Below are 13,330 nucleotides of genomic sequence, written 5' to 3' on the forward strand. Positions count from 1 at the left end.
GTGAAAAGGATGATGACATTAGGAGTAACACCACAGGTCTTCATAAATCAAGTGATCAGCTGCATATGTTTATTTAATTATATTCAGACCTACAGGCCAGGCAAAATATATGAGTTTTTTATTTATTAGTCAGCGCATAAGTACATTCAGGTTGCACAACTCTTTCCAAAAATAGTAAAAGCATTTTTAGCCATCAACATCTGCTAGAACATCGATTACAATAAAATCAAACTTCCATTACAGTCCATTAACAGTATCATCTGCAACACCTAAAATTAACAAGTCATTACTTCCTGAATGGCTCACACTTCAACCTAAATAATTCTATGATACTATAATCAATAAGCCAAAAGAACTGTCCTGCTTGTGAGAGTGATTTTAAAAGCATATGCCAGTCCTGGAAAGCTTCAGCTTTTTACTCATTTTGTCTGTTGAGCTAAAAAAAAGAAAAAAAAGAAAAAAAAAAAAGAGCACAGGTTTGTATCAAGTTAACAAAGAAACAAATGGTGCAGAATCTCTAAAAGAAAGGAATTACTCTTGCTAAAATCAAATGTACAATATAACTTCTACAAACACAATACTAATAATAGTTTAAAAAACTATTCAAGCTGCAACGCAGTTTCTTGTGCTCCTGCAAAGACAATGCAACCAGAGTTTCTCGGAATAGAAATAAACGCCACTTAATATCTTTCTCCAAACACAATAAAGCTACCATGTGAGGCAGCTTGTGAGTTCAAGCACTTTGACTTTTTCTTCAAGTTCACAGGACAAAAGCCCTCAAAGGATGCTAATACTCAGTCGCCTGTGAGTGGCTGTCGCAAATTAAGCTTGATCTTTCTCCATGCCAAGCGCACCAACCCCTCTTTCTGGGATTCAGTTCACTCTGGCAGGGCTTCCTGTCCTGGTCAACCACCAGGAGACATGACTGTAGTAGGACTGGTAAAAATAACAGCTAAAACGTTCACAAAGTGAACCTCTACCTTTTACGTTGCAACAACATCCACCCCTTCCTCTCTGATAAAGCACTTTTCCTAAGCTAACCTCCAAGAGTTTTGCAAAGAATGTCAATATTTAACTACCTCTAAAACAACAGGGGAAGGTATTTATCCAAGGTCAATAAGCAAAGCAAAGGAGAATCAGGAATTCAGACTAGATCACTTGAGTGCCACTGCAGTGCTTTGTCCCTCAATGACTCTTCAGCTGGCATTTTTATTTAATTACACTAGCTAGGAGCACCAGCATGCTACTTACACCTCTTCACTTCACAGTTCTGATCCATGTCTGGTACTTATCTGGAAGTGCAGCGCTCATTAGCGTGGTATACACTGTGTTACTGGTAGGGAAGGAAAGAGGCAAAGAGTTAAGTGACACTCCAAAGGCAAGAAAATTAATTTCTAAAACTAGCAAAGCAGCAGAACAAATCTTAGTGAAAACAAACGTTCTGCTTAGGTACACAAGGGTTAGAAAGAGTGGGAGACTGATAAAAATGAAGGCTGGTGGCACAAAATTTTAGTATTTTTCCCCCCACTCAGTACAGCAAAGGAACTATATTTCTACATCTATTTTATCACTGTATTAAAAAATTAGTATTGCTAATCTTAGCAGTTACACAGACACAACCTTCTCCTTTCCAAATTTCCTCACATTTATAACAGAGTAGAGGAAGTCCTGGTATTAACTTTGAAGAAGCCATTGCCAAGCTCTAATGCGAATGGCTGATCCAGAGAATACGCTGAGCTTGATACAGAAGTAAAACAAAACAGGATAACCTGCAAAGGTGCAATTTGTGGAATAATGCAGAACAATAATGGCACACTGAAATAAATCTCTCTTAGAAATCCTATAAATGGTACCTAAAAGCTATGTTCCCACTTACTGCCTTTTCTTTTTTTCCCTTTTTACACATCAAGCAGAGCTACATCAGAAGCTCCCAAGAAAGCCATTTTCAGTGTTAATGCAAATACAAAGGTTCCAAAAATGAAAGGCACAAATGACTCAGGATAAAGTCCAGCTCCTCCTCTAAGCAGTCACTTGTTTCACTACTACAAAGGAACTTCCCATTACCAGTCCGAGCCTAACAAAGTGTACTTTCTTGGCTAGAGTGACAGACCAAAGAGGAAGAGCACTGTGGAAGCGAAAAAAGCATGCCACGTGCACAAGCAGAAATCTAAGTTGGGAAACTACAAGATCTTCAGACAGACACATAGGAAGATCCTAAGGAAGTTTGTGATTGACTTCTAAGTGGTGCAAGGCATGGCCAGAGGCATTGATTAACATCTCTGAATCTAATACTTACTTGTTTAAGACTGGCTTCACTGACAACACCTGTACAGAAAGTTTGAAGAGTTGTCATTTTGGTAAATGAAGAGAGAATTAAAAGGCTATTTAGAAGCAGTAGTAGAATGAAGTTATGAAAAGGAATAATGCAAAGTCAAGAATTTCTCTTGCTGTTTGTTTGCGGTTTTTTAAATATCAGATAATTTCACAAAAAATATTTTTTAAAAGCCCTCTGAAACACAGAACATTTAAGTTCTCAAAACTAACTGGTAAATAACACTCATGCCTAACACTTTATCTGCCTGCCATAATATTTGTAATTGTGCTTGAAATAAGGAACTGCACAAAGATGATGGCGATGGGATTCACCTCGTGCACCTTCCACTTGGATTGGTACACTATTACAAAATGACTATCTATGCAAGCATGTTCAGAAACATTTAACAAACTTAGCAGTCTTAAACTCTCCAGAGATGGTTGTAAAGTACACCTTTTTCACCATGCCTTCCTTGCACAGCTTTTAAATCCCTGACAAAAATGCAACTGCACTTCTGCTTTGAAAAAGAACATTAAGTCACAATGCAGAATTTAAAAGCTTACCTTAAAAAGCGTATCAAAATTGATGTTCTGCTGTCCAGTAGCGTTGAGAGCTTTGATGGCTGCAGTTCTGCAGGAAAACAATGTAGTATCATTAAACACAGCTTACTGTTCCAAAGGCTACAAAGCACCAATGTGAAAAACGTCTCACTAAACGCCTTCACATTGAAATGCTTGCCTTGGCCTAAAATAATCCAGAGTTCTGCATGACTGAATCTAGTCTCACACTGCTGAAGCTACTCTGTAACTAACTACAACACTGAGTACAGACCAACAGGAATCTGTCAACAGCTTTTTATATACCACACAGCCTAAAACCTAAAAAATGTCATCTGCAAGCACCTTCCTAGTGCCATCAAATAGTTTTGTCATTGTGAATCTAAATCCTTTAGCTTTTACTAAACTGCTTTATAAAGAAATTTTGGGTACATGCCTTAGCCTTGCAATTTTTCATCTTTTATGCCACTCAGTGCCACATAGACTTTCCTCTGGCATGCATGAATATTGCTCCTTACCTCATCTGTTCCCTTTTGAGTGGCATTACAGAAACTGAATAAGCTGCCTGCTCAATGAGCTAACACCCATTTGGAGAAGAAAACACCCAAGTCTCTTAAGCTTTTTCAAAATAAAAGTGTTATATCACCACAGAGCTCCAAACTAAATTTACCTTCGATCGTCAAAAGGAGGAGGGGTAGTCCAATGGTCATAGTTTGTCTCCACACGAAACCACCTATATGTAACACAACACACAAACATAAACACAAGCAAAAAGGCGAATTGGTAGGTAATTAACAAAGACAAAGAATACAGTATCTCTGTATTGCCAAAAGGAAAAAAAAATCCCTCAAAAGCCTCTTTCCCATGTCTCTTGCAAGCCCAGGGGGTCCTATGTTGATAAAAATAGCAGCCTTTACCGTAAACTAATGAACACAAATCAAAAAGAAGAAACCTCTGAAGTCCTGCTGGTGTCCGTGACAAAGCTACTACTGACTACAATAAAAGGAAGATCAGATCTTTAAAGAGATGATCGGAGAAAAGATAGGCATGTGACGCAGCCTGCAGCATTCCGGTTGGAGTACACAGAGCCAACAGGCCACCCGGCTGTTGCCAAGCCAGTACCCGCTGGCTGACTGTACGCATTAAGTGCCCTTTTTCACCGCAGGGCAACTATCTTATTATCTCCTTCATATATTAAGCTGTCAATATTAATTGACAGGAACAATTATTTTTGAGCTACCAACCCTTCTACCAAATTGGGTCAAAATTAATTTTGAATTGCTGAATTTACCGGTAGAATATTTGGGAGCCAGACAGGAGAGGCCCTCAAGTCTTGTCTCCTTTGGAATCTGGCTAAAAAATAAACACATACAGGTGTTCCTTCCACCCTCAACCCTCTGGACTGCCCCAACCTGACAAGGTGGTGTGATTCCTTCTCAAAGAGGAGAAACTGGGGTTCCTTTCAGAGACTTTCAAGCTTTCCCTGTCCAGCTGTAAGCATTAGTAAGAGATGCCCTGGATCTCTCAAGAATGTTGGGTCACTAAGCCTACCTCTCACTCAGAAGGGAATATGAAAAAGCGAAATAAACTGGTTTTTAATACTTACGCTCCACCTAAAGGATCAAGAGGCCAGAGATCGGCTGGCCCTCTTCTATTCCTCGTTATGACCATGCCTTCTTTGGGTGATACACCTCCTACAATATAGTAAACTTCAGCAATGATGGGAATGCCAGCTAGTCTGAGAACAGCTGACTGAAAGTCCTCTGCTCTGCTCAGGGTCTAATGCAAAAAGGAGATCACAGTGAAACAAAGATCACAGAGCACAGCCAAGCACAAAAACGAGCACTGGGACATCTTAAAAAGAAGAAAAGGTCCAGCTTTTTTGAAAATAGCAACTGACTGTAAAGTGCTACTTGAAACATGTTTCCAAACAGACAATCATATGAACATGAAATGCCTATGACTAGTAAATTAACTCATTAATCCCAACTTTGCAAATATTCAAAGAAAACAGTAAATATAAATGCACATATACACACCCATACATGTACACATTTGTATATGGTGAAAAGTGAAAAAAGCTGGAAAATCTGCCATTCAAAAGACAGAGACATATCCTTACTCTGCAAATTCAACCCCCAGCAAAGGATTTTCCTGAATCCTCAGGAACACCCTCAGTCTTTCAATGTGAACAACAGGATAGATGAAAAGTGGATGAAAGCGGGGGGGGAAAAACCTACTCAATGTTTTTGTCTTGCCAGTGGTTTCAGAGGATTTAGGTAACAACGGTGAGTAAGGCAGAGGCATTGCTTACAGCAAGCCTGTGTTCTCCTGCCACAACCAGGTGACTAACTTAGCATAAACTGACAGTCACTGCAGCCAATGAAGCTATTTTCAGGCACAGAGCCACAACCTACTGAAGTACGTCTTTAAAAGTGAACGCTGTGCAGGAACTAAAAACAAATACGGGGAACATGCATCAAATAACGTTGTTCAGAAAGACAGGGGAAACCCTAGAGAACAATTATTTCTGACAGCAACACTGCAGCTAGTAGTTTCAAGGCACAGCCTCAAGACACATCTCAATCTCAAAAAACTATGAACAGTAAAGTCTCCAGTAGACATTCCAGTTCTGCAGGGAGTTTGTATACCTGCAATTGTATCATTCATGCTTACCGTAATTCAAGAATCTGAGAAGCAGCAAATCTGTTTTATCTTAGTAGTACCCTAACACAGTACTCATAAAATGTGCTATATGAAATACCGGTCTAACTCCTTCCACTCACCGGTGAACTCTGCATTTTTAATATGGTAACATATCAAATGTAGTGTGAAATAACCACTGGGTGAGACACTAACCATCTAAGAGTGCAGCTGCCTCAATTTGTTAAATTACAAATCACAACTAGCTGAAGTAGTCCCTAGGAAGGAAGTCTTTGCACAGCTTCTCAAGGACTTTTGGCATTGATTAGAGATCGCCTCCCTGAAGGGCTGGAACTGCCTCTCTCCTACACATCACTTTTGGGGACAACACCCATCTCCTCTTACAAAATGCATTTACTTATCAATTTATTGAATTTTCTGTGAAACTAGAAGTTGGAACATCAAATTTATTAGGAAGTTTGTAAGTACAAATGACATCACTGTGAAATATGAGACAATAACTCAGTGCACTTACATCTCGGACAAGCCAGCTGACAGGGTAATTCCGATTCAGAAAAGCAGCTATTGCATTTTCCCACCACCTACCACCCTCTGGGGAAAAAAAAAGAAAATAATAAAAATTACTATGTATGCATGTTACGTACATGCTGTGAAATCTAGCCTCCTGCCTTCCTTTCTTCTCCACATCCCATCTCTAGCTCCACAGTCTTTCTCTCTACTGTATTACAAAAGAGCGGTGCAATAAATTCTTTTAAGTTTATTTAAAGGGCAGCTTTATAAATTTATAAACAGGGCAGCTACATATCAGCATAAAATACCAACATTCCAGAAGAAGGGCTAGCAAAAAGCATAAAACCCAGGTGAAACTAGAGCTGAAATATAAATAGACAACAATCCCAGCTGAACTTGAACCACAGCAGCTGAAGTAACGACCCTGCTTTCCAGAAAGCATGTCAGACCTACAATGAGCGATCATTATCTTTTTGGTGTCTTCTGAAAGGTACAATATGCCCACAACCCTAACGGGCTGCCATAAAACAGCAGGAGTCTGAGGTACGGTGGACAATAAAGAAGACAGTGTTCAACATTGTACAGAGAATACACAATATCTCTCAGAACTTGCCAGCACTGGCAAGTCCTATCAAAAACTACCACATTTCTTCCAGTATTGATAACTTGCTAGCTGCTCAGTTTTAAAACTGTTTTTATTCATAGCTGAATTATAAGTAATGAAGAGTCAAAGGTGACTGTAACCAGGACTAGCACTTTGTAACAAGTATTTCCAAAAGAATTGCTGGTCCATTCCTACAATAGTCTACGTCTGTCAACTCAAATATTAGCAGCATCAATCACCTCATTATTCATCTTCCTGAACTATGTCAACAACAGGAAGAATTACACAGCTGAAAAAAGAGGTAGTGATGGTGTTTTTGTATTACTGGAGAAAATTAAGAGAACTAAGAAAAACAGCAGGACAAGGTTATAAATACTCATATGCCAAAACCAGAAAAAGCCAGCAGAAACAATGTGCTTGTCACTTGATAGACCTTCACCCTAATTTAAAGTCACCCCCCTTTCCAGCTGTAGTTCACATGCTTGTTTCCCAAAATTTTTTAGTTCAGTCATATGACTGAACTTTTAGTTCGGATAAAGCAGCAAGCAGTCAGCAACAACTGATTTACAGGACTGCAGCATGTGTTGAATGAGTGACACGTGGCTGAAGTGGAGGCACACGGATGACAGCACATCAGCTGCTGATGGACAAGTGGGGCCAACCACACACGCAGGTTTGCAGTACTTGATTCCTCTATCAGAATCGGGAGAACAGAATGGGTTTGTGCATGGACTAAACGACCTCACTGTCGTCTCAGATGATCCTTGTACTGCAGGTTGAAGCACACTGCTGAGAAACAGCAGGGAAAGCAGGATGGCACTGGTTTTGTCCCCAGATTGTGCCTGTTCACAGACATAGGACTTTGCAAGATCTTCTATATCAAGCCTTTTGCAGACACTTGATATACTTAAGACTTTATTTCCAAGCTGATGTTAGTATGAACCAAAATCAGTTGCCATCTCTGAGTATCAGCCCAGGATACTGAGTTTTGAAAGGATTAAATAACTACACTAGCATCAGAAGCAGGCTCTTAAAAAACCCCATGAGTGTAAACTATGGAAATAATTCAGTGAATGCAACAAGGCAGTATTAACAAAGGGAACAGGAATCAAAAGGTGCACGCTCCATAGTAGAATCCCCACTCACAGAGATAATGAATATGTATATAACATATACAGTGAATAGCGGTTGCATAACATTAAAAAAATTGAAAACAAAAGATTGTTTAATTAAAAGAAAAGATTAAAAAGAAAAGAAAAAATGCTTACCACAATTGCAAGTGAAAAACAAACATTTATTTTAGGTGTTGGTTCTAACTCAGACTACATTGCTTCCGGTTCTAACAAACAGCTAGGATTATGCTTCTTAAAAAGAAATGAAAAAAGAAAAAAAAGGAGTGAAGCAATGGAAGGGGCAAACCCAAGCTCTGAGTTAGACATAACTCAGTATCTGTGAAACTGAAGGGCTGATGGAAAAGGCAACAACCATTCCTTTGCCCTCCTGACAGTTACCAGCCCTCCTATTGTCAAGCTTTACTTCTCGGTATTGACATTTCTCAGCTTACTTCTACTACTGGATCTGTCCTCGGCTGCCTTTCCAGTACCTCCATGCATTCTCTCAGGCTCTGCTGTCTTTCCCCTAGATCTCTCAGTCTTACACTTCTCTTCCCATCCTCTCTTTGAAGCTGCCTCATGGGGACAGAGAATTGTGGAAGACAGAGAAAGGGACAGAGAACTAGGAAAGCAGCCATTAATTTACTATACACAACTGCACCTTTTTCCCCTCAGCCCCTACTCTGCTATCTCAAATTATGTCTCTTGAACAGAACACGTTAATTTGTCTTTTATGGCTTTCCTCAAGGTTCTCTGTCTCCTTTGACACTTTTCAAGGTCAGATGATGCTGGGCTGACAAATACCTTTCTCCCATGTAGCAGCCAAAAACCTGGCAGCTTGTGTGCTTTCACTCCCTGAGGGCAAGAGAAGTCATGCAACATCAGCTTCTTCCTGGCAACCTGAATTACATTTTTCCCTCTAGGAGAGTATGAGAGGAGGTCCCAAGCAGGAAACAATCAACTAGAATAGTGTACGTAACATCAGGTGGGGCAGACAGATTTATTTTACCTCGTTCATCACCGGAGATTGTGAACTTGTGTGGACTTTGTCCAGTCCATAAGCCTACATAACCAAGAAACGTGGTGCCTTGATACGCTATCTGAAACCAGGAAACATGCAGTATTTTAGCATTCTGGAACAGAACACTAGTTAAAATACAGGCAACTTTCTGAAGCAGCATCCTGTACTTTTTTTTTCTGTGACTTTCATACAGAGGTTATTAGAAAATGCTTTGTCTTAAATTACAGCAAAATTTGCAAAGTAAAGAAAGACTCTGAGGACCAAAATTCACTGCATTTCATTTGTTAATGATCACAGACTGCCACAAAAGTACTGCTGAAGTTAGCAAGTTGCCAAGCAAGAAACAAACAAAAAGTTCTCCATTTGCAAAACAGACTAATAAATATAAAGAAAATCTCACTAACGAGGACTGCATTAGCAAGTAGTTCATTTTCAGAAATTTTCATCTAACATACACACATTGGTCAAAGTTAACAAGGCCTTGGAAAAAAAGCCTCAAAATCAGTCCCTGCCAAAACTTATCTCTTTTCTATATTCTCTAGTACCTCTCTTCTTAATATTTTGGCATTTCCGTCTTTCAACATCTCCTTCCAAATAACGATCTTGAGATATGCTGTTCTATTTGTTCCAGTTTATCACCCCAGACTACATGTCCAGAAAGCAAAGAAAACCAGCATTCATCCCACGCTACTAGAGAGATTGACTGTGCTGCTGTAATAATCCAGTAAACCTGGGATAGGAACCACATTCCTACATTAAATCCTGCTGCCTATACAGCTGTACGACCATACCCTGTTCCTTCACGGAAAACCACCCAGCCACCAGAGATGATACCTGCCCACTTTTTATAAACCGCACATCAATTGTAATCTTGCTTAATATATCGACAAAATTGTAATCCAGGTTCCGACCATGGTAAATGTTTCCTTTGTCATCCTGAGCGACAATACTAGTACAGAACCTTCAAAAACAAAAAGGAGAAAGAATGATCTAAGAAAAAGCTATGACAACGCTTTCAATATTATACTTGAACTAACTCAGCGTTTTAGGAGGAGTAACTGACTTTATCCTCTGTGAAGTATTTTAGTAACGTAAGCATACAAATGAAATGGGAACTTGCATTACATCATTAACACTTACACTTCCCAACCCTAGAGAACAGTCTCACCCTACATTTTCTGACAAATTTTCTTGCAAGTTTTAGTTTCAAATTGGAAAAAAAAAGGGGGGGATAGAATGGTTTGACTGAAGCTCTGCATAACTGCACAACACTACAATGTCCAATATGACTTAGGCATGGTAACTCTAAGGGAAAGTCCTTTCCCGCAGAGTCTAACATATAAAACTGATACTTAACTTACCAGGTCTCACCTGGCTCAGAAACTCAAAAGCCTCACTACCATCCACATCAGGTCAGATATTACAGACCAGGTAGGAAGCAGCATTTCAACTTGGGAAAATTTTCATTATTTCATTTTAACACTTTTCTAAATTGAGATGAAAAGTGGTCTAAAACCATCCACAAAGCATCAGTCTGAAACTTTGTGGACTTCATTTTAACAGTTATAGATTATTTCGATTTGGACCCTGTTTATATTTTTAATCACAACTAGATAAAAATTTCAAAGTCCTTTCAAACTGAAAACACCGGTTGTTGTTAAAGTATCAGCCATTTCAGTAATATGCTAACCTCTTCTCTAGAACAGGAAGTGTGATGGAGTTCCTTTTTTACTAACAATTTCAGTTTCATTGAAACAGGCTTTTCTATGAAGTATATTGAATTAGCAGGGAATTAAAAAATTATTTTCTGTGAAGTTATGAGTTTGTCATTCCAGTGATGCATAGAACTGTCTTTCAAAACTGCAAGAGTAAAAAAATTCTGCAGACAAGTAGTTTGTTCCCAGTTGATTTTTCTTTAATATTGCTGAGAAACTTAAAATTGCATGGGCCTTACCAGGGCTGACAAGTGCCCTCTATGAAATACTAAGAAAGCTAGCATTTAAATTACTATCTTATCTGATATTAATCCTTATTAAGAAAAAAAACCACCAAATACCACACATTAAGAAAAATAATAATCAAAATGCATACAAGTGGCTGTATGCAACTGTTTTTTTATTAAAATTATACTGAAAAATAATTCTAGAATCGTCACAGGCAATGCCAATTGTTTATTATTATCCTGCACATGCTTCCAGAGCAAAAAAAGACAAAGAAATGGAGTGTTTTTTCCACCAAGGTTGTCTGCTGTCATAAAGATACTACATCCATTTTACACTGTGCAAATCAAAAAATGACATTATACAGTCATTTATAAAATTCACATTATACAGTGAACATTCATTCAGAAAATGGTCTGGAAGCAACCATATCTCAGATGAATGGTTGAAATACTTAAATTGCAACTAATTCTTCTAGTTTCCTTTTTGGGGAAATAGGACAATTTAAATGACAAGAGTGCGTTACATGATGCACTTTGATGATAAATGAACGCAACTACTTTGAATGGGTGGCCCTTCCTTATTAGCAGAAATTATTTTTGTACTTTTATACATTTACACAGATAGATGTACACAAAAATATTACAGCTATGTGTTACCTTTATTAACAAATAAACACACTGCTTTGCTACGTTGTTACCTTATTAATAAAAACACTGCTCTGCATTTCTGGTTCAATTCAGGACATAAACTTCCTAATGAGAATGAAATCTTACAGCTGAATGCACAGAACAGGGTGAGATGAACAGTGCAAATCATCTATGATGTCTTCACCTGCCTTTGTGCATTCTCCCATGCTGAACCAAAATGAACCTCTACCCATTTCTACCAGATTCTCTAAGCGCCAGCCACTTACGCAGTAGACTCGTAGGCGAAGTTTAGCAGGACTCCATCTCCAAGACTTATTCCCAGGGCTTTGCACATCCCCCGAATTTCCCCTGCAAAGGGCTGCGGCATAAAGAACTCCAACTCTGCTGCTATCGGCCGAATGACTTCGTGGACCCATTTTGGTACACTTTCACTGCAAAATATGCTCAAGGCGTTAGCCAAGAAAGAGACACAAGAGATTTGCAACATACAGCTGGCAGCGAGACACCCACAGAGCCTGCCGTTTCTCTGATCGGGCTGTCCCAGCCGGCCACCCCTGAGCATCCCAGCCCTTCACCGCCTTCTCCACATCACCACTGAAGCCCCTCAGGGTTCCTACTGTGCAATTTCTTCTTATTTTTACCAGAGATCTCCCCGGTCTATCCCCTGGCAAGGTTCCTAAGCGTATGAGAACTGCGGTAGTACTGAGTTAACGCTAAAAAAACAAACACAAACCCAAAACCACCCCGAATTTTTGAGCTGGGAGTTCAGCAGCCCTGCGGCACGGCTTCCCCCTCCCTCCCTCCCGCCCAGGCCCGCAGCGGCGGGTCAGGCGGCGCACGGGAGAAAGGCACGACGGGCCCTGACGCGGGAGCGGCGGGGACTGCGGCTACCCCTCACGCCGCTCTGCCAGTGGCACAGGGCGGAGGGCCCGGCGGCCATTTCGCACCCCGCCGGGCTGCCCGCTCCCGCCCCGCCGCCTCACACTCACTCGATGACCCGTGCGACGGCGGCGCGCAGGAAGGCGGGATCGAAGCGCCTCAGCACCGGCAGCCAGCGCTCCTCAGCGGGGCTGTCCAGGCTCACGTTACACAGCAGCGGGGCCGCCGCGCGGGGAGACGGGGCCGCCGCTACCGCCCCGCACAGCAGCACCAGCAGCCCCCATTGCCGGGGCCACCGCGCCGCTGCCCGCCCCATGGCGCCAGCCCGGCAGCAGCCCCGCACCGGGCAGGGACTGCCTGAGGGGAGGGCCGGGATATGGCGGGCGCCGCCCTCCTCGGCCGCCCGCCCGCCCCGAGGCCTGACAGCCGCCCTCGACCCTGCCTCGGGGGAACGGCCTGACCTCCGCACAGAGAAGGAGCGGGCCCGCGGGGCGCCGAGGCGCTGCCAGCCCCTCAGGGGCCCCGGTCCCCGCCGCCGAGCCCGCCCCGCCCGCCTGGAGGCAGGGACAAGAGCGATGAAAACACGGTAAAAACAGGTTTAAACTTGCGGTTGACATCGGCGGTTCATTTGTGAAATCGTTTATAAAAGGCAGCCCAATACTCTCGCTTTTGAGAGACAGGCAGACGCTTGGCAGCAAGTGGGGGTAGCTCACAGGAGGGAAAAAGGGAGGAGAGGAGACTAGACACCTGTGTTAAAAGTCAAAGAGGACAAAAAAATAATTGCCTTTCCCTTTTTGCCTCAGCTGTCATTCAGTTTTGGACACACGCACACCAAGGGAAACTGGGCTCAGTTGTTCAAGGACAAAAAAGAAACAGTAAAACAGGTTTTAGATGTAAAAGTGCATGTCCTCCACTTGCTGTGGCCTCTTCAGCCCCTGCTCCACACTCAGTCCCCCACACTGCCACAGCTCCTCTGCATCCATTCACCTCGCCAGCTCCCACCTGCACATCCTCCACAGGGCCAGCTCCTGGCTGTCATTCCCAAGTAGCAATCCCTGCCCTTCCCTCAGCAGGAGCAC

At 41.7% G+C, this 13,330-nt stretch overlaps 1 protein-coding gene across 1 annotated transcript; it reads right to left on the bottom strand.

Moving 5' to 3' along the window:
• Nucleotides 1-47: 47 nt before the first annotated feature.
• On the bottom strand, nt 48-12,661 carry NAAA (N-acylethanolamine acid amidase). The gene is made up of 11 exons (XM_055794395.1): nt 12,362-12,661; nt 11,639-11,803; nt 9,617-9,743; nt 8,771-8,861; nt 6,050-6,126; nt 4,478-4,650; nt 3,542-3,604; nt 2,878-2,944; nt 2,297-2,325; nt 1,252-1,333; nt 48-436 (listed from the first exon to the last, which is right to left on the bottom strand). The coding sequence occupies exons 1-10, from the start codon at nt 12,565-12,567 to the stop codon at nt 1,258-1,260; spliced, it is 1,074 nt and encodes a 357-aa protein (XP_055650370.1). The 5' UTR covers nt 12,568-12,661; the 3' UTR covers nt 48-436; nt 1,252-1,257.
• Between the last annotated feature and the right edge of the window lie 669 nt (nt 12,662-13,330).

This window comes from Falco peregrinus, chromosome 2 (assembly GCF_023634155.1).
Source record: "Falco peregrinus isolate bFalPer1 chromosome 2, bFalPer1.pri, whole genome shotgun sequence".
NCBI classification, from domain to species: Eukaryota; Metazoa; Chordata; class Aves; order Falconiformes; family Falconidae; genus Falco; species Falco peregrinus.

Bases quoted from the DNA above. Each gene is read 5' to 3' on its own strand.
- NAAA (XM_055794395.1), bottom strand. From the start codon at position 12,567: ATGGGGCGGGCAGCGGCGCGGTGGCCCCGGCAATGGGGGCTGCTGGTG. The intron at 9,744-11,638 runs GTAAGTGGCTGG...TTGTTTTTGAAG, and splicing joins TTCGCCTACGAGTCTACTGC to GTTCTGTACTAGTATTGTCG. The intron at 6,127-8,770 runs GTAAAATAAATC...TTTTTTCCCCAG, and splicing joins AATCTCCGGTGATGAACGAG to AGGGTGGTAGGTGGTGGGAA.